Source organism: Aphanomyces invadans (assembly GCF_000520115.1).
Source record: "Aphanomyces invadans strain NJM9701 unplaced genomic scaffold supercont1.16, whole genome shotgun sequence".
Lineage (NCBI taxonomy): Eukaryota > Oomycota > Saprolegniomycetes > Saprolegniales > Verrucalvaceae > Aphanomyces > Aphanomyces invadans.
The window spans coordinates 168,971-188,584 of NW_008580161.1; the positions used below are offsets into that span (position 1 = coordinate 168,971).

General features: G+C 56.5%; 7 protein-coding genes across 9 annotated transcripts; 1 reads left to right on the forward strand and 6 right to left on the reverse strand.

Annotated features, from left to right (window-relative positions):
• Nucleotides 1-1,134: 1,134 nt before the first annotated feature.
• Nucleotides 1,135-4,507, reverse strand: H310_08043 (hypothetical protein). The gene is made up of 9 exons (XM_008873645.1): nucleotides 4,058-4,507; nucleotides 3,835-4,005; nucleotides 3,673-3,777; nucleotides 3,475-3,584; nucleotides 3,235-3,393; nucleotides 3,116-3,187; nucleotides 2,561-3,053; nucleotides 1,389-2,507; nucleotides 1,135-1,327 (listed from the first exon to the last, which is right to left on the reverse strand). The coding sequence occupies exons 1-9, from the start codon at nucleotides 4,485-4,487 to the stop codon at nucleotides 1,203-1,205; spliced, it is 2,784 nt and encodes a 927-aa protein (XP_008871867.1). The 5' UTR covers nucleotides 4,488-4,507; the 3' UTR covers nucleotides 1,135-1,202.
• Nucleotides 4,508-5,115: 608 nt separating this feature from the next.
• On the reverse strand, nucleotides 5,116-7,028 carry H310_08044 (hypothetical protein). The gene has a single exon (XM_008873646.1). The coding sequence runs from the start codon at nucleotides 5,976-5,978 to the stop codon at nucleotides 5,478-5,480; it is 501 nt and encodes a 166-aa protein (XP_008871868.1). The 5' UTR covers nucleotides 5,979-7,028; the 3' UTR covers nucleotides 5,116-5,477.
• A 4-nt stretch (nucleotides 7,029-7,032) lies between these two features.
• H310_08045 (hypothetical protein) lies at nucleotides 7,033-7,487 on the reverse strand (the record flags this gene model as incomplete). Its single annotated transcript, XM_008873647.1, has 2 exons — nucleotides 7,033-7,075; nucleotides 7,234-7,487. 2 exons carry the CDS (start codon nucleotides 7,485-7,487, stop codon nucleotides 7,033-7,035), a joined length of 297 nt encoding a protein of 98 aa, XP_008871869.1.
• A 713-nt stretch (nucleotides 7,488-8,200) lies between these two features.
• Nucleotides 8,201-9,244, reverse strand: H310_08046 (hypothetical protein; the record flags this gene model as incomplete). Its single annotated transcript, XM_008873648.1, has 1 exon — nucleotides 8,201-9,244. One exon carries the CDS (start codon nucleotides 9,242-9,244, stop codon nucleotides 8,201-8,203), a length of 1,044 nt encoding a protein of 347 aa, XP_008871870.1.
• A 1,139-nt stretch (nucleotides 9,245-10,383) lies between these two features.
• On the reverse strand, nucleotides 10,384-13,758 carry H310_08047 (hypothetical protein). The gene is made up of 9 exons (XM_008873649.1): nucleotides 13,631-13,758; nucleotides 13,289-13,575; nucleotides 12,827-13,246; nucleotides 12,560-12,717; nucleotides 11,983-12,505; nucleotides 11,580-11,932; nucleotides 11,226-11,535; nucleotides 10,798-11,174; nucleotides 10,384-10,747 (listed from the first exon to the last, which is right to left on the reverse strand). The coding sequence occupies exons 1-9, from the start codon at nucleotides 13,716-13,718 to the stop codon at nucleotides 10,699-10,701; spliced, it is 2,565 nt and encodes an 854-aa protein (XP_008871871.1). The 5' UTR covers nucleotides 13,719-13,758; the 3' UTR covers nucleotides 10,384-10,698.
• Nucleotides 13,759-14,000: 242 nt separating this feature from the next.
• Nucleotides 14,001-16,817, reverse strand: H310_08048 (hypothetical protein). Its single transcript, XM_008873650.1, has 7 exons — nucleotides 16,366-16,817; nucleotides 15,904-16,319; nucleotides 15,554-15,852; nucleotides 15,220-15,462; nucleotides 14,961-15,162; nucleotides 14,408-14,895; nucleotides 14,001-14,356 (listed from the first exon to the last, which is right to left on the reverse strand). The coding sequence occupies exons 1-7, from the start codon at nucleotides 16,780-16,782 to the stop codon at nucleotides 14,034-14,036; spliced, it is 2,388 nt and encodes a 795-aa protein (XP_008871872.1). The 5' UTR covers nucleotides 16,783-16,817; the 3' UTR covers nucleotides 14,001-14,033.
• Nucleotides 16,818-17,929: 1,112 nt separating this feature from the next.
• Nucleotides 17,930-19,463, forward strand: H310_08049 (hypothetical protein). 3 transcript variants are annotated; one of them, XM_008873651.1, is made up of 10 exons: nucleotides 17,930-18,198; nucleotides 18,244-18,345; nucleotides 18,405-18,452; nucleotides 18,502-18,569; nucleotides 18,617-18,752; nucleotides 18,795-18,866; nucleotides 18,924-18,971; nucleotides 19,018-19,086; nucleotides 19,131-19,169; nucleotides 19,246-19,463. In XM_008873651.1, the coding sequence occupies exons 1-10, from the start codon at nucleotides 17,959-17,961 to the stop codon at nucleotides 19,363-19,365; spliced, it is 942 nt and encodes a 313-aa protein (XP_008871873.1). In that variant the 5' UTR covers nucleotides 17,930-17,958; the 3' UTR covers nucleotides 19,366-19,463. The 3 variants fall into 3 exon arrangements, with proteins under 3 accessions (XP_008871873.1, XP_008871875.1, XP_008871874.1); XM_008873653.1 differs by having other exon boundaries at nucleotides 18,924-19,086; XM_008873652.1 differs by having other exon boundaries at nucleotides 18,924-19,169.
• The last annotated feature ends 151 nt before the right edge of the window (nucleotides 19,464-19,614 follow it).

Below are 19,614 nucleotides of genomic sequence, written 5' to 3' on the forward strand. Positions count from 1 at the left end.
GCCAATGCACGGTGCCCCGTTGTTCAGTATCGAGCTCGTAGCCTACGAGGGACATGACCCCGACAAGTTGCATGCACATGCAGGGACTGCATTCAAAGTCGAATTGCTACGTTCGAGAGCACCGGACGAGGAAAAGAAGCACTTCGCGTTGGAGGAACGGCCTCCACTTATTCCCCCGTGCACTCCATTGTCATTGTCATGTTGACCTGGTTCGGTTCAACGGATCAAAGTCCCGTGGGTTGTTGGTGGGAAAATACTGCGATTGGATTGGATAAAATGCCGCCAATCACGGGTCTGGAATTCCCGCGAGCGACCTCTGGGCCTTGTCGCAAGTGCCCATTTTGACAGTCGCCACCACAGAACGAAATGTCCACGTCCCCGACCGCGGTGGACTCGCCCTCGATGTACGAGTCGTCAACGTATCCTCCAGACGGCCTGTGGCTGCCTGCATGGTCCTGTCCTACGGCAGATGCCACGGCCCATTCGCAGCAGCGAATTGTCATTGTGCGGCGAAATGGTGACGTTGTGCATGCCATCCCGTTCCCTGACCCGCCGGCTTCCTCTGAGGAGGTCATGCAGTCATTGAACCAGCATTGCGATCTGTATTATGGAGTTTCGCACCCGCATTCGTAATTGGCAGTACGCGCCACATGCCGACCAACAACTGCCACATGCCTGCATATTCCCGGCACAATCCATCGCATCCCCGTGGTCCTGCGCAGTGTCATGCTTACCTGACATCAGCCACCTCCACCGCACGGCCACAGCATTTGCATGCTTGTACAAGACTCGGCACGTTTATATCGGACCTGCCTGCGCTCTTGGGTATGGACGTCTCAAGTGTAGCCACGAGCTTAATTCCATCCTAACGATCACCTTTTGCCCCTCCTGGCGATTGTAAGCATCCTCAGCACCACGTGGGAGTCTCCTAGGCGATAGTATCCATCTTTCCGAGCGCTCCTGGCACATCGTATGACCGTTGAGACTTCGCCCGAGTTCACATTGCAACTGCGAAACGATGGCTGGCATCGTCAGCACCTGGACGGGGTTGCTTCAACTGCTCATGCAGGTCTGTCTTGGACAAGCTACATGCATGCAGCTCCGCATCAAGAGACTTGCGATGCCCACAACAAATTGACAAGGACAATTGAATTCATTCCGAGTTGAGCTGCGACGGCAAATGCTGTTGACGAACAAGACTGTCACCCTCGACGTCGCCGATTCGAAGAGTCTGCATCTGGGGCGTCCTGAGCTTCTGCAGACACATACTCCAGTGCCACACCTCGCTCTTGTCCACCTAAAACGTACTTGACGTCGACGGTTCCATCTACATCCGCACGGGTCAGACGACTGTCGTCGTGGAAAATTCCACCAGTTGAATGCGGTACCTGCGTTTACAGACTTCACAAACCCCGCGCCCCCCAACTTGTTCATTCCACGAAAAGTTCGTGCAGCCACGTGAACGACTTGGCCCACGGTCAACGGACATGGACGGGAACCGGCGCCATCGATTTGTTGGGGCGTTGTCGCCGCTGGACTCGCAGCAGTGGTCTCCACTTTAACCAGTTGCAATTTGGTCTGGACCATCGTTTTTTTGCCAGCAGCCGTCGCTGGCGCCTTTCGCGCAGCAACCACGGGAGACTCCTGGCTTGCTGCCTTGGGTCTGCCTCTCGCTTTGGTCGAGGCGGCGGGTACAGAGTCGACCAGAGCATGCTTGGCTATCGCTGTCTTCGGAGGTCTCCCACGTTTCTTAACCGGTACGTTGGGTGTATCAGCATTTTTCTTTGCGCCAGTGGCCTCCGACGAAGCGGCGGCGGTTCGTTCAACAGGTGCATGGACTTGTGACGGTGTCTGTGTGACCTTTTTGGCCTCCGCAGCAGTCGGTGGCTTCTTGGCCACACGTTTTCCCTTGGCTGTTCTGGGTTCTGCGATGGCCCCGGTCCCTTCATTGCCTGGCGAGGTTGCGGGCAAAGACGGTTGGCCAGCTTCCTTCTTCGGCCGGCCACGCATTTTAACGGAAACATCAGGAACGACGGCAACTTGTGATGTCGCATTCGTTGAACTCTTAGTGGTTGGTACATCCCTTGCAAGCGCATCGGCCAGAACCTTGGGTTGGGAAAGGACCTTTGGCGTCTTGGGGGCGAAAAAGCTGTCCAGGGAACCTTGCCCTGCGGGTTGGACGACGACGCCTTCCTTCTTCACTCGGCCTCTTCTTTTCACGGATGCATCGACCACCACCACGACTGCAGGAGAAAGAGTTTGTGCCTTTCGTTCACGCGGCTTTGGTTGCTGAACGTCGGACCCAACCGCCTTGTTTGGTGCGATTTCGTGATCGTCATCGTTGCTGTCGTCGGGTACTTCAATCTCTGATCCACTGTGCTCCGCGTACGACGTTTTGGCCTTTTTTCGCGTGGCGACAACTCGTTCGGGGGCAGGTCGTTTCATGCCCTTGGCATGATCCTCCGATTGAATGGCCGCATCATCTTTTCCGTCACCATCGGATAAATCTACCACATCTTTAGTTCCAGCAAGTGCCAAGGCGCATGCGATCGTGGCCAACCTTCCACACCGACGTCTTCGCTCGTGCTACTGGTTCCTGCAGACCCTTCGTTGTCAAAGTCAGGAATGTCTTGGTCGCTGTTGTACTTGAGGGGCTTCTTGCGGCGACCTTGCTTTGAATTGATGTCGTACTTTCGCGGCCGGCCGATGGGTTTACCCGTGCTTGAACGCGGCACACCAAACGCATACGGCTTGATCGCCACAACGCCCGTCGCTCCTGCCCACAGCATGTGCGACCCACTCGGAGATAACATCACGCGATGGATGGCGAGGGATCGGTCTGGAAACACACGCTTGCCGTTGGTCGCGGTGCTCTTGCGCGTCACTTTGGCATATGAAATACGAAGCTGTTGCGATGCAGCCGTGGGCGATGTCTGGAGCTGCACAATCGCCGTCGGCAACGACCTCTTGGTGCTGAGCCGATCGAGGCGGGATTGTAAAATCATTCCACTCGCACACGCCGACAGCATGACGGGAATGTTTGGAGGAATGCACTACGAGGACCGCAGCACGATTTCAATAGTTTACCCGGCACAGTAAAAGCAAGGCCACGTACTCGCGCTGACGTAAAAGACCACACGGGGCTGTCCAAGTGGGGATGCGTCAGCAAGAGGCGCTGCATGCCAGTCTTCCAGATCGTCAGTCGAGCCATTCGGTGCAGCAAAGACAACGTACCAGCGGATCGACCCCAAAGATAGCGCCTTGGTCTGTTGCGATAAATATCGTCGTGGGGTTAAACCACAACGCGCCCAGACCAAACGTAAAGTTGACGAGGCGGTGGGCGCGGAGGCACGCGCGGGGTTCCCGGATGTCCCAGATGCGAAGAGTTGTGTCCTACAAGTCGCTCAGGACGAAGAAACACGCCGCCTCGACAGCTCTCGCCTGCGCTGCACAATGTTGCTAGAGGGCACGTACGTTGCCAATCGAGCAGAAGACGTACGGGTCGTGGGGGCTCCACTCGATCTCCCGTACTGCGACCCAGCCGCAGCCCCAATGGTGCCGAGGTTGCTTGGACATGGAATCGGCTACGACAATTGGCAGTGACGCACACTCATCGAGATGGTCGTCGTGTTGCGGTTGGCGCCGTTGTAGGCAGCGATGCATGCACTATACCATCCTCAAAGCGACAGTGCGGGGCGAACGTGGCAACGGCGACCGAAGTCGACCGATTGCAACCTTCTTCGAGGACGTCTTGCACGTTCCACATGTGAATAGCTCCTAAACAGAGCGCCATGAGGACGGTGGATCGCTGCCCGACGACCGAATGACTCGTACCGTCGACTCGTCCCGTCAAGAACATGTACGGGTGCGTGCGCGACCACGAGATTGCCAAGAATGAGCTTTGGGGGTCGTGGTATGTGCCCAAGACGGAGTACGAATGGTCCTCGAGAAAGCGGTAGAGATGGAGCGACCCATCGCCCAGTGCGACAGCAAGAACGCCCAGCCCTGCCAACATGGACTCGTTAGCGAACAAGATGTAGGCGTGAACGAGCGGTACCTATTGGCAACGAAGCACATGCATGGGGAGCCCACTTGAGCACCCACGCAAATCCCCCGTTGTGTGGAATGGTAAGCACCAAGGACGAAGCGGGTGTCGACGCCTTGGATTTTGCAATACACGACCAGATCTGCACGACGTTCGAGCCCTCGTATCGGTCGTTATACACGTGGTTCGGAGTGACAGTGTCGCCGTCTGCGGTGACTTGTGTCGGATGCGCGCTTAAGGCAACGTACGACGCGTTTGTAGACGGAGGGTGCAACCAATCGAGCGTCCACACGGGACCTCCAGCATGCAGATACACGACCTCCTCCAACTCCTTCGAGTTGAACGGCTCGATAGAGATTGCTTGCTTCGAAGTCGTAGTCTCCACTTGCACGGGTCTTGCATGCTTCAGCGCGTCCACCTGGTCTGCCCGCAGCGTTGCCATCAATCTCGTTGCGCTCGACTTGCTGTGGAATGCAGTTCTTGCCTATGATTGGATGAAACACGAACCATTTTTCTACTAGGATTGGTCTACAATTCATACTACGTAGTATTTGTAATTTTAATATCCAATCCTTTTGTCGCATTCAAAATCATAGATGCCATGCAACCGAATCTGGAGCTGGCAGTCCGTCCTGTCACGCTGAGGACTGCAGAGCTGGTCCGTGTTGCTTCGTTATGCTGCATGACGAAAATACCAACGGCATGAGAGTCGCGCACTGTGCGATCAACGTGGTGTCCTCCGAAGTCGCACAAGAAGCGACCAAAAAGGTCCACACCCGTGGCGCAAGTGTCCTCAACTTCGCGTGCAAGCGCCAACACCACAACCTCTTCATGGTGCGCGCGCCAAGCTGTTGTAAACAGGGTGGAGGCACAGAGCTCGCGACATAGGGAGCTGACCGTGGGCTGGAACGATTCGAAAACTCCCTCGGAAATGAAGGACGAGGCGGCTTGATCCTTCCCTGGTTCGCACCGTGGCTCAGTGAAAGAAGCATGACACGAATAGCTCATGCTTGCCATGCAATGAAACGTATATAAGAGGTTCATGTCTATATATACCGCCCAAGGTGGCGTATGTTCGCAAGTGGGGATGCAAGTTGCTGTGGTCCCGCTGGACCATGCGGTCGAACTCACCGAGATGGACCTACCCGTTCGACTTGGACGGTGGATCATTGCATATGCAATGACCAAACACGTCGTGTCAGCGCTGTATTTGGTGGTTCAAGTCGCCATCATTTACAAGCTCGATGACTCGGAGAGACAAGTGACGCGAGTGATCAACATCCCCGGCACGAGCGCAGCGTACTTGACGCTGGCTGGACTCCACATCCTCCTTTTCGTGCGCACCTGCTTTCCCACCAACAGACGAAAGCTTACTAACCGCAACCTGCTTGCCAACAACACACGGCATCTCCAGTGGCTATCGCCGGCCAAATTAGCTTGGCTTGACCGACGACTCAACGAGGCCCTTGCGTGGCTTGGAAGCGACAACTTTATGGTAGCTTACAACTTGATCGAGCTCGCGGGCCAGACGTACGAAGCGTTTGCAATCTCGCATCAACTCGTCGACCACACGGCCGTGGCGACCTTCGTGGTGTTTGTGGCGCTGCACGCCATCGTGACGCCGCTTTGCTTCCTGACAGCCCACAAGACGACCAAGATCATCATGGTCAACTGGACGTCCAGCGTGTGCAGCTTCGTCATGTCGAGCCTGCTCCACATCGTGGCATATCTCATCCCGTTGGTCCGGTACGTCGTGTACAATCCAAACATGGCCCGCAATCCCATCGCCCTCGTCCGTGGCGTGCAGTTTACACGGCACAACATGGTCACGTCGATTCCGGACGGGGTCGCCAAGTGTGCGATCCATCTCGGGTCGATTGTGTCGCTGTGGCGCCTCGTCACGTCCCTCGGGCTGGCCACAAATGCCCTCCATCGCGGCCGACGTCTGACAAAGCAGACCTCAAGCAACCTGGCCTCGTCCAAGATGAAACACTTTGGCGTGCGTGGATGGGTCAAACTGTACATGACGTGCAGTGCGACGTGGGGAGTCGTCTTGTTGGTGTCTCTGGGTCATGCCGCTTGGTTCCGCGACGCGTGCCCGGTGTCCTGCGTGCTGTTCACCCGGCCATTGTGGGATACGCGATGCCAGTGCAGCTACGTGCATGTCAACTGCGCTGTTTTAAAGATCGCCGACGCCGAGACGGCGCTGCACGCGTCGGACCTCGGATCGAACGTGCTGGCGATTCTCATCAGCCGATGCGACTTGCCCACAGGTCTGCGCAATCAAACGCTGCACCAGTTTCCGTCTCTGTACTACCTCGGCGTCAAGTTCACCAACACGTCGTCGTGGCCAGACGCGTCGTTGCCTCCGTTCATGAGCGTTGTGGTGTTTCGAAACATGCCGATGGCCGTGGTCCCGACGATGTTGCTCGGCCAGTTGCCACGCGTGTTGGTCTCGATGACGTTGTCCAACTTGCCCCTCGTCGAGCCGTTCGAGGTGCCGGCGACGTGGCAAACCCTAACGCGGCTGTGCCTGACCAACGTCTCGATTTCGTCGCTGCCGACCACCGTTTTCGCTCACATGAACCTGAACAGGTTGTTTCTGTACCACAATGCCATCACGGCCCTGCCGAACGCTCTCCAAGGCATGCGATCCCTCAGTGTCGTCGACGTGTCGGGGAATCACATGACGAAAGCGCCGTGGAATTTGCTTCAACAGACGAGTCGGACCGTTCTGTTGTGCGGGAACCCCCTCGACGACCCGACTGTGCCCGACTTTGTCGATGCCAGGCAGCGCCAAGCGTACGTCGAGACGTTCCAGGCGTCGTGTATCAATCCGTGTGCCCCCGATTGCTACCGTCATTTCCTCGGCGACTACGAGTGCCAGCTGCCTTGTTTCACGTCTGCATGTGACTACGACCACGGCGATTGCGACGTGTTTCAGTTTGACAGGACATGATGAACCAAACGAGAGAAAAGAGACGTTGTCACTCGTGTGTCGTTGCGATCGGCTCGATGGACATGACGGCGCTGGACTCAAATCCATGTGAGGACAAGGCGACGGTATAATTCGTTCCACGAGGTAGCGCCACAGGGACACAATCGAGTCGAGATGGATCGCACACTGTCCGGAATCGACGTGACCATGTTGTGCCGTGTAAACTGCACGCCATGGACACGACGTGTACCGGACCAACGGGATGAGATATGCCACGATGTGGAGCAGGCTCGACATGACGAAGCTGCACACGCTGGACGTCCAGTTGACCATGATGATCTTGGTCGTCTTGTGGGCTGTCAGGAAGCAAAGCGGCGTCACGATGGCGTGCAGTGCCACAAACACCACGAAGGTCGCCACGGCCGTGTGGTCGACGAGTTGATGCGAGATCGCAAACGCTTCGTACGTCTGGCCCGCGAGCTCGATCAAATCGTAAGCTACCATAGAGTTGCCACGCAAGGATGCTCGTTCTCGCATTGTTGAGACGATTTTGCCGGCAAGGACGGTGTTAACGACGGCTGTGGGCTGTCTCTGTGGTTGGCAATGACGAACTAGAGTGTGGTGCGCAGGAGGATCACGAGAAATGGCCGCTGCGGTCTTGGTGGAAATGGCGATTACTGGGGTGACTTGCCTATCAGCGCATCCATCAAGGAGATGACTGCGACGTGGGCTAGTATGTACAGTGCTGATACGACATGCTTGGCCACGACAAATCTATCGCCACAGCCATGCCCGTCAAATCGGCGACCATGGGGCAGCAACTCTGTTGGAGGATTCCACGGACGCCACCCCGATTCGCATCGGGTAGAGTTCAAGCACAAAGGCAGACTGTCTGTGGCGGCAACGATGGATCGAATTTAGAACGATATGTTAATCTATCGTGGCGTGTCGAGTGTCGGAGGGCAAGTCCTCGCACAGGTAGCTTGCATGCGCCACCAGGGAAACAAGCCTGCCAGCTGCGAGGCTTGGTATATTTGCACGAATTCTAGCAGCGACACGTCTCTAGCCTGCATGGCTGCCTTGCAATGTGCATGGCTTTCGTCGAGATGACGCACTGCGCATGATGCGCACTAGACATGGTAGGAGGAACAAACTGCCATCGAGTCGGACGTTAGTTGGGTCTGTCGTTGGTGTGATGCCGTTAGATTTACGTGGCACTACACGTTTGGGTACTGCTCGGCTACGTAGCCCAAGTCGGTGACAGGGTTGAGTTTGGCCGTGGTCCACAGCTTGTCCATGTGCCGTCGGCCCATGAGGTGGCTTCTCGTGCTCTTGCAACTTGGTGCTGCAGTGGTCTGCGCAACGGGCGTCGGGCTCACGCCGTCGAATTCGTACGACACCATGGACGACGACAGGATCGTGTCGGTCGACGATGCAATGGATGCATTGCGCTTCCGCATCCCAACGACACAAGCGAGGCAGCGCGGAGCCGTCAGCGACAAGTCGGAGCACGCTGCGCAAACGACGTGGCCACATGCGACACACGAGTTGCACTTGCCCAAGGGTTTGGTGCGGCACATGGAGCATCGATGGGACCGTGGTCCGTGCTTTCGAGCAACTTGTGTTGGTGATGCGGCTGGATGCTTTCCTGACGCCGCAGACATACTTGCTAGAGGTCCCACGAGCTTGGAAGTTAGCCGAGATGCGACCCACGTTGACACGTTGCCGCTCCAGTCAATGTCGATGACTGTAAAATGCGTCAGTGTGTGGGGGGTGACTTGGACGAGCACGGACCCCCAACTGTGGATCGTGGCTCGCACGCATTGCTGAATCGGAGGAGTTGTCTCGACTTCGGCAGGAAGGGATGTGCGGTACCATGCATAGCAAGGACGGCCTTTCGAGTCGACAAAATGACGGCGAACTTGCGTGAAGATGGCGTCGCGGTCGCGGACAAACGGGACGGGCGATTTCACCACGCTGTATTGAACTGTGATCACGTTGTCCGGTGTTAGCGCGCTGAGCTGTGTAGTGAGTTCGACGTGGCTCGGAAGGACGGCATCGTTGGCCGACAGGACGTCCACCGTCCCGACCACGGTGGCGTGGTGGACGGCAAAACTCGACGTAGTCGTGGGCTGCGCCGTCGACGAGTACTTCTTCTTGTCCTGGTCGACGTAGACGTGGGAAAACAGGACGAGGTCGTCAAAGCCCTTGGTGGCCTTGGCAATCGCATCCGCACCTTGCGACGCCGTGAAGCGGACCATGATTTAATCGCGTGGGTCAAAATACAAAATGGCGCATCTCGTGTCGAATGGACAACTCCGGAACGCCTGCCAGACGGCCTGTCGGTGGGCGTGCCACCCGCCACGAGTTTGCCCCGCCAAGCCCTCTCCACACCCCGCGCCCTCCTTCCCTCGAGCCAAAACCCAACAAGAATCAAGTTGCGTGTGGGGGCTAGCTGCATCGGCCATCACTTCCGTCGTGGATGATGGCATGTCCCCTGGGCGTCCATCCCCACCCAGCGTGACGATCTTGATGACAGGCTGCCACGAATTGCTTGTCTCTCACTTGGTCCCGTCGACCTGTCTGAGAATGGACCGGCTTCAGGCTGTATGCAGCAGCTGAGTTGGAATCGAGAGCGCCGCACGTGCGGTATGCACATGGATTCCTTGCAAGCAAGTCGTAGAGGAGTTTGCTTTCCAACTCCACCACTCGCTCGACCCGCGCGGCCCACTGAGGTGGACGTATGAAGCCTCGAATGCGACGACTCAAAACACATCGTGGATGGAGCGTGTGGTAGCGTCGTCCTGGCGCGGTCGGATCAGTTGTAAAGTGAACTCGCTAACGTGTCGTCTGGTCGGAACCGTACTATAATACGATGGACGTAGAAGGGTCAGGAGCTTCACCCGCAGACAGCAGGGCAATTCTCCGACGGCAGCATGACCTTCCATCGTCGCCACCTTTGCGAGCCACACCAAGCGCACGACAGGAGGAAGGTCCCTTCGGTACGTGCCGACGCTCTCAGAGCATGCATGTGCATTGTTGCACAAAGCCAAGCGCGTACAAGAAGAGCAGAGGTGTTTGCGTCGACAGTGGCGTAAGCACTGGATCTCTCGACACCGTTCGACTACCTGAGGGCCACATGGACGTATGTCGGCGTGCGTGAAGGCGGTACCTACGTTGCCAACACACCCTGGACGCTTCGATTGCCGTGTTCATGCATTTGTACGAGCGGGACGACTCTTCGATCTGTGCCAACCTTTCGGCAACTTGTCGATTGGTTGCATGCGCGAGTCCATCGGCAGGCGCCTCGCGGCTGGCCATAGAGCACTCCCCTGCAATGCCCAGCCCCGAGAGCCACACAAATCCAATCGGGTGGACATGATGCGTCATGATCACAACAGCCGCTGGACCATTGCGTGTTATCGTTTTCGTTATATGCAGTCGGACCATCCGCGTGGCAGCATGTGCAACCGGAGATCGTCGACACCGACGCAGCACTTCGGACGAGTCTCCGTCGAAATCAAACACTCGAGCTCGGAGGTTCTAACGTGGATGGAAGTGTACCCAGAGCTGTAAAAAATCCCCAGCCCAGAGCGCGGTTGGCGGACGCCGACGCGCGCGCGTGTTTCGAGATGTAAATTCAAGTCCCAACATGGATACGATCTCTACATGAGCGCTCCAATTGTTCGCCAAGCGCTGGGAATCTGCATTGCTGCTAGCTTCCGTCGACGGACTCCGGTGGCTTTGTTTGATTTTGCACTCGGCTACCGCCCCCATGAGCGGCACACTCTGTCGTTGCGAACGATAGCAGTACCTGTAGATCGTGGGTTTTTGGCTCTCCCATTGCGCGAGTCGCTTTTCTTCGACTCGATTCAGCGCGTAGCTGACGAGTCGATCCTGAATCGGCACGTGTCGTTTCGGGGGAAATTTCTGCGCGACGTCCTGTACAAACTTGCTCCACGTGTCGTCGGTGGCGAGCAATGCCGGGCCGTCTAACGTCGCGCGTGGGATTTCCCCTGGCACGACGAGCGACGCCTCCAACACTTGCGGCTCCTTGGACAACGGAATGTTTTCTTCCACTAACGACGTGGTGTCGCCACTGCGGAGAAACTCGTACAGGGCGTGGAGTTGGTGCATTTGCATGGTGAGGGCTTGAACGTCCTGGGGCGTTGCAAGCATCGCGTCCGCAGTCTAGTCCATGGAGAAGGAGACGTCATGCAAGCTACGAATTGTCGAGCACACCGTGTCGTAGTGGAGGTGCAACCGGTTGAGAACCCACTTGACGCGCCGGAGGAGGAGCTGGTCGTCGGCTGTGTCGGCGTGCATGTGGTGTTCCAGGACGTGCTGTTCGTACGACGCGTGCGCCGCGTGCTGTGTCTCGGCTGTCCGCAACAGGTGCAAGTGAATCACATCCTTCAGTTCTCCGGCCAAGATGGACTCGTCCGTGTACATGCGCTCGATGCGGCGGATTGTGCCGGGGTGGATGTCTCGAACCGCATTGAGCAGGCTCTGCGTGCGTGCGACCTGTTGCTCGGCGTTGTGCATGGCAAACCTGCCCCAGGTCCAGTCAACAACATTTCGACACGGAAGTCGCACCGAGTGGCCTGCGTGTGTGCGTGCAGGGCTTCGAGCTCGGCTTCCTTGGCTTGGAGGCGCAACTTTTCGTCGGCCAGCGACATCTCCAACGTCGAAATTACGTGTTGGTACCCGACCGCGTTTTCCTCGAGCGAGAGGCAGTACGCTTTTTGCTGCTCCAAAGTTTGGATGAGCGTCACGCGGCTGTGGATGCCGTCAACATGACCAAAGAGCGTGTGGTGCTTCCAAATGCGAAAGAACGAATACGTCGTGTGTCGATGCTGGCGGCGATGGAAGGCCCGAATGAGGCCGTCTTGAGTTGCATGGCGCTGCTTTCGTTGGAGCGTGCAGAGAACCCACGCTTGGAACGGCACCTACCACACGGCTCGAGTCAGCACGACGTCGGGAAGTGGCGGTCCTCTACTTTGAACACGCGAACACAGTATGCTTTCCACTCGCGAACGGTGGCGTCCCGTAGCCGATGTTGATACGCGGCGCGAATCCGCCATGCCCGGACCAGTTGGAGGAGCATGCGCAGCGACGCCTGTTCAAATCGTTTTTGAACGAGTTTGCACCGGCGGTGCAGGTTCAACCACGCGACAAAGTGCTTGCGCTGCATCGTCCGGTGGTAGTGGAAGTCGATGCGGCGGATGTTGTAATACTGTGGAAACCGGTCAAACGTTCGGCGGTCGTTCACGCGCTGGAGCTCCCGCTCGAGCTGGAACGTCCGAAAGTGCTGGACCCACGCTGTCCCGACCTTCAGCACGGTCTTTTCGCGAAAAAACAAGTGTGCCTTGGCCGCGTTCGCCTTCATCGGGATCCACACGTGCGCCACGAACAAGCGAAAGTACATTCGAGACCGATGGTACACGGCGCGGCTTCGGATCGTGCGGATGGCATCTCTGTGCAACTCGGCCTTGACCATGTCGGGCGTGATCATGTCGTAGCTACCATTCGCCGTCATGGCGACCGCGGCTGCCAGACAAGGGTGTTTATCTTACCGCATCAGCGATTCCAATTGTGCACGGCATTTCAACAGCCGGGCGCGATACGCCTCGATCATGCGTTTGCGAGATCGAGGTCCAATCGCAACGGATTTCCAGCTACCAAACATCTCGTCGAGCAGCGCGCGGCGCTTGACGTCGTATCGAGCTTCTACCTGTGCAGCAGTCAGTACGAATTGCATCGCGATCTTGTATATGAAAATGCAGTGGTAACGCAGACACCAACTCGTTCGCGAACTGGGGCAAATGAGCGGGTAAACGTACTTGGTGGTTTTGAGCGCGGCGCTGGGGCCGCTTCAACATTGTGATGTCGCGCATTTCGTCCATGCACAGGCGCAGCTTTCGCATTCGTCCTCGCTCTAGCATGTCGTCGATCCCGTGGTCCACACGAAACGTCCTCATGCTGAACCGAACCATGCTGTCCAAGAACGTTTTGGCGTAGCGGAGCCGCCATGTGCCGAGGAATTGCATCGCGACAACGTGGCGCTGCCGAACGAGATGGCCGCGAACGACGGCGACGAGCAGCGTCGCAGCATGACTTCGTTTGGTTTCAGCCGATGTGATGTCGTAGAAGACGCGATCGAGCCGATGGACGACGGAGTGTACTTCCTTCACAGCGTGTGTGACATGGGCCGTGAGTTTTGGATCGAGGTCGGTTCGCACGGGTGGCCGGATGAGCGTGACCTACGGATGTGTGTTGGTAGGGTGACGGCGGGGTGTTCTTGCCTGCGCCAAGTCGTGCTGGAGGGGCTCATGCAGACAATTTGTGGTTTCGAGGTTTTGGAGGCGTTCGTTCAGGCGATTTAGCCGTCCTTGGAGGTGCTGCACCGCATGGGCAGAGGTGGACCCAGGTCGGTCGAGTGAAAACGCGTCAAGTTGGCGGTGCGACGGCGACGCCGTCGTAGCCGCCGACTGAACTTGTCGCGGCTGCCTTGTTCCAGGACGAAGCGCGCCAGATGGTGGACCATGGTGGTGCTGCGATTGCGACGACTGCGTCTGCCTCGGCGCGGTGCCTTCACGAGCCAAGGTCATCAGGATTGCCACATGAATCGCAACAAGGAGTCGTACCGTTGTGAGATGTGGAGACCTTTCTAGTGAGTACAACTTCTTCGATCGTCTTCTTGTTTGGAGGAAGACGTGTGGGCTTGAGCACCATTATTATTCAACCCTTGACGGGTGGATCTTGAAAGGGTGCGTCAGTCCCGTGAAACGCTTGAAACCGACTCCATGAAACCAAGTGAAACCGGCTCAACTCCATCCAATTCGGCAGCAAAACGCCACACCATCAGCATTCCATAGTGTACGCATGTACGCATGTAGGAACCAGCGATCAGCATGTGTATCGATCCGCTAGGTCGCGCGTCGTGCCGGTTGACGTGGCGCTGCACGTGCATCCCAGGAACGCTGGAGATGGATCTCCTCCCCACGCATTCCCACGTCACAAAGAGACATCATGTCATGTTTCAAGCAATCAATTGTCCATGGAGATCGAAATGCCGCCGTCCGCTTGGCGTTTTCCGCACAGCCCAAAGAATTTCAAGCACGGGAGGTCGTAATAGTACTTTTTGACGGGGTCGTGGAGCGTGTCGTACGCGGCGCGAAGCTTTTCGTACTTTTGCGGCTCCGTTTCGTTGTTGAAGCGAAGGACGAGCGCATGGTAGGCGGCTTCGATCTCGTCGGATGTGGCGCCTTTGACGAGCCCGAGTTTTGCATACAAATCTTTCCCGTTCGGTTTCTTCCACAAATCTTCTTCGTAGTACGTCAAATGTTGCCGCAAGGCGTTCCCCATTACGTCTAAGGGCACGCATGCTCGATCAACCGAGGCATTTTTCAGCACAAAAGTACCTTCGCACTCGGCCCAACTCGGCATGTGCTTGGCGCAATACTCGATGCTTTTCACTTGGACATAGTGCTGGCATTTCTTGCTGCCAAAGCTCTCGGCGCACACCCAGTCTTCTTCTGGCTGGACAAGTTGAATCGAGTGCTTGAGACCGAGGTATGTTGCTTGCATCGTAAAGAGAATGCGGCGGGGACGAAGGCGGGTGCACGGAACGTGCTGGCACGTGATGTTGGCCAGGCTTTCGTTGACGGGGGCGGTCTGAAATAGGTCATGCTTCTCCAGGAACGCGTACACTTGGTCGATGGGCTCTTGGTCTTCGAGCACTTCGAGCGTGCCGATTTCTTTGTCTGCAGTTTCCATCACTGGAAGGTGAAACAACCTGGCTTCGGCCCGCGTGCAGTTGAGCAATGGTTCGCCCGCCCTTTGAATCTGGCACAATTCGGCCAGCCATTGCTTGCGCTCCATCAACGTCCAGTTCCGCGAGGTGCCATACCTACGCAATCCCCACACCTTACTCGCTGAAAGTAGGATGAACTGATTGGCACGGGTAGGACGAACCAGTACACTACATCGGCAGGCTCATCATCGGCAAAGAATGGAATCCCGAGTTGGTCGCGCACGGCAACGTGGCGCAGGCTGCGTGTTCGAGTGCATGGGAGCTGACTGGCCTCACACACCCCAGGCAGCATAGAAGCCTGTGCTTCCGGGCTCAAGTCATGCTCGTGGCCAAAGCGAAAGATCGCGTCTACGGGTTCCTCGCCTACACCACGATCGATACTCTTTGGTCAAGGCCGACAGTGTGAAAGCATGCTGCTACCTTGCAAGATTTGGAGCATCCCGACGGGTGGCTCCGAGGCATTCTTTGTGATTGGGATTTGAAACACGACAGGGGCAAAGCGCGTGCACGTCACGTTGATAGCAGCTTTGATATCGACGCACACCGTATTGAGTATTTGATCCCGCACGACGGACGACAAGTTAAACCGGTCGGCAAGCTCGAACACGCGATCGGCGGGCTCGTCGCCTTCAAATACTTGTAGCGGACCCACCGGGTCGGCAACTACACAAAACACCACGCAGATTGTTTTGAGAACGGCAGTCGCAGACGACCCGCCATGGAGCTAGGTTTCGTTTGCCAGGATTGGTCGTACTGTTCGCAATGGAGAATGACCGCCTGTACACGACGGCGTGGCCCCGCGTGCATGTGATCGGAGGCCGGTTGCACAACATGGTAAAGAGCTGGCGTCGCATTGGAAACGTCAGGTTCTCGTTTCGACTAAAATGGAAGAGGACATCGGCGACTTCATCGCCGGCATACAGCGTCAGCACCGGCGGACTTTGCATGTCGTCCGAGGTGTCAAACTGAATCGGCGCAGAAAACACAATCGCGCGGTCCCGCGTGCAAGAAGGAGCCACCAACGGATCGGTGCACACGGTGGCCAACAGATTGCTATGGCCACATTTGAGAATGGCGCAAGGTGCTATGCACGTCGACGCTTACCGTTGCATGGTCGCATCCATGGTCATGGACAATGGCGCCGACGAGCCAACCGCCGAGCCACGGACGGATTCCTCAAACTCCTGCGCGAAGGAGAAGATGGCGTCGACGGGCTCTTGACCGTACAAAATGTCAAGGACGCCGTAGTCGGTGCCGTCGGGACCGACAATGGGGTGGTGGAAGAGGCGGGGAATCGTTCGGGTACACGTGGCGATCGCAGGCTGGCACACAACTTGGAGAAGTTGCCGAAGCATGAACTCAAATGCCACAGTGGAAGACGACGTCCGCATGGGCTGTAGAAAAGCGAATATTGCGTCGACCGGTTCCTGGTTGTCGTATATCTCAAGAGTTCCGAGCATCGCGCCCGTTTCGTCGAGAATGGGCTGTCGAAAGAGCAGCGCATCGCGACGCGAACAACGCTACGATCACATGAGGCGGTGTTTCTATGGAGACTGCACGACGTACGACGACGGGTTGATTGCATATGGAATGCAACATGTTGAGTTGAAATGCGCGGGGAATGCTGTGCCGGCGGCAAAACGCCGCAACGGCGTCGGCGGGCTCGTCGCCTTGCATCAACTGAAAGTCGCCGAGGAATTCGTTGTTGTCACCGTGAATGGTAGTGGCAAACACGATGGGGGATGCGCGCGTGCATGGGATGGATTGGCATACCGTCTGCAACGCGCGTTGTTGAAAGTCGAGTGGCAGCGCGTGGTCGGTACGAAAGCGCTCGATGACGTCGATTGGCTCGAGACCTTGTGGAAACGCCAGCGGAACGTGCTTTCCTTGGACATTGATGTCGACGCTCAGAAGGATAGGAGATGCAGCACCCAGCCATGCGAGGGCAAAGCTCCATGCTGCGACGGTGGCACGTCGCCTCATGAGATGCTTCCGTGTTGGATCTTTTGAAAAGTCACAGGTTTTGACAATTGTTGTTCGTTGGAGGTCAGATTTGCAAATTTTCAACTTGGAATTTCGCGAATAGAACGAATTTTTGTCCCAAAACCGCGGATTCGTTGTTGGCTGTGCCAATGCTTCAATTCGCTTTCGACCGAGAACCGCATGCCTCGAACGCTCCTCGACTCACGATGGCGCGCCGGAATGTTACAAGTGTAGGCCACCATCGACGGATGAATCGTGGTGTGCTTGTCCTCAGCACCCAATGTTGAATCTTGCCCAAATATCCCTTTCGTGACGTTCTGGCTGAATCATCTAATTTAAGCCCTTTTTCGGCCCGATTTTTTTACCATCGTGCCAACCTGCATCCATGTTTATGACCATCGTGATTTTATGGAGATATCCCGTCCTTGGTGGCGTCGTCGTGCGCCAAATTCGGTCCATCGAGTCGAGGGCTGCCCCGTGTGTGTGGCGTAGGAAAAGCTCTGGAGCTAGCGACGATCGAGTGCAGTTTACAATATTGCCATATCAAGGAGTCTGTCGATTCGAGCGAAGTTATAAATTACACGTGCTGGCTGGACGACGTGTCGTCCATTGGAGGTGGCAAGGTACAACCGCCCCCGAGGTAGTTGTCGCCTGAAAGCATGTCGTTGTTGAAGCTATGGTTGCACCGTGCTCGAATTAGACCAGCGGCGACACTTCCCACGTAACCATCGTGATGTCACTTGTTGGCTCATGGGGACTCGTTGAATTGTGTGTACCTGCGAAAATTTGGCTAGCCGGAGTCAAAATGGCGTCGAGGTTTCATGAAGAGTGAATATGGACTAGGATTTTTGTAGCTCTCGTTAGCCACGTCATGATGCAGGCGTGCCACGAGAGTGTACTTTCAAGTGCTGCGCCGTCCAACGTGTAGGAGGCAACCAACGAGACAAACGTGCTCTCGGCTCACTGCGAAGGGGGCATCAAACACAAGGAAAATCCAAAGGGAATGCATGGCACGTGAGAGTGTTGAGGGGAGAGAAGTACGTTCACGGGCAATTTCGTCGCTGATTTCCACGTGCCCATGGACGTTTGGCGAATAGTTCCATGAAGCATCCACCGTTTCACGTGAAACGGTGGAACCACCCGCAAACAAAAAGGTGGAATTCCAACGGCATCGCGATGCCGCTTTCGACGTCAGAGATCTTGGTGGCCGTATCGGCGTCGTTGTCGGTGTGCGCATGCGTGGCCATGGTCGTTTGTTTCTTTGTCTTTGAAGAATCGAGGCGGTGTGGTCGACGGCTGCTCTTTTGTCTCCATGTCACCGATCTCATCGGGTCCCTCGCGTGGTTGTTGACGCTCTTGCCGTGCATTGCAGCCCCTCCTTTGCACTCGACGATTCCGCTGCTTTGTTTCGTCCAGGTGGGTTTGCCATGTCCTCGTTTGTCCATCATGCCAACCGCGCAGGGCTACATGCTCCTCTTCTGCTCCCTGTCGTCCTATCTCTGGACGTCGTGCTTTGCCTTTCACTTGTACCAGATCATGTGGAAGCAGAACAAAACCCCCGAGGTACAAAGTCGCACGCTGTCACATTCCCACTGCTCCCGCGCTTGATCATGGACGACTAGATGTACGAGCTGCGATATCTCCTCGTGGCATGGGGCGTTCCCTCGATGGTACGGCCAAGCCCATCATCTCCGGACCCACGTTGACGAGATGGAGTAGGTTCTCGTGTCGTTTGGTGTACAACACGCGTGTGGGTTTGTCCTCCTTGGCTTTGGTGGTCTGCCCTGGTAAGGAGCTTGTGTCGACCCCATCTGACCGTCGCCGCATGCAACAGGTGCTGGATTCGATCGTGGAGCGGACGCGAGTGGTCCGTCGACGGCTTTATGCTTCAAATGGCGTTCTTCTACGGCCCCGTCGCCTGCGCTGCACTGTTCAACACGTCGATGTTTGTGTTTTTGGCGTCCAAACTGGTAGGCTGGACGACGCCACGTGCCGGGCTTACTGTCGCCCAGGGCTCGGCTTCTGCAGTCATGTCCACCGCCATGGAAAACAAAGTTCGCCGCCGCATGATGGGCTACATCAGTGTAACACGCCCTGTTCGCATACCATCGAACGCACCATCCACTACGGCCATGCAATAGATCTTTCTGCTTACGTCCGTGTGGGGCGCTCTCGGCCGCACGTTTCAAGTATGCCACGAACGATTCCCGCCACTCGTTGCACATGCTGTGTTAGGTCATATCTCCTGGCCATGAGCTCAGTCCTGTCCTCTTGACGCTCACTGCGTGCTTCAGTCCATTGCAGGTACTACTGCCTGCCCGCTTCATCTCTCATCTTGTGGACTCAAGGGACTGCTCAACTGCCTCGTGTATGGACTGAACAACACGGTAAGCGCTTGATGGTGACCCAACTTGGACCAGTTCACAGTTTGGGTGTTCATGAGCGCTGATCTCGCGTACGTAGTTGCGGAATCGTTTGTGGACGAGTGTTCGTCGGCTCCACGGAACATCTACTGCTCCGACCTTTGGCGGCAGCGACCACCGAAGGCCACTGATGCGAAAATCGGTTAAGGCCAGTCGGTGACGGACGCCGTCGTCGAGCGTGCAGCGTGGTGCACTCGACCCTTCCATGCTGTCGTCACTCGTCGTAACTGAAATGTATGGCGTTTGGATGCAGAACCAGCATGCTCCTGAGCTCGCACAACGGTGGCGACCGCACGCAATGCCTCTTTCTCAACCCTGTGACGCATCGCAGTCGCATCGAGATCCACCAGCCTCATGGGTTTGTGCGATTGCGACATGGTCATCATGTTCAGTTTTCACAGTGGCAGAG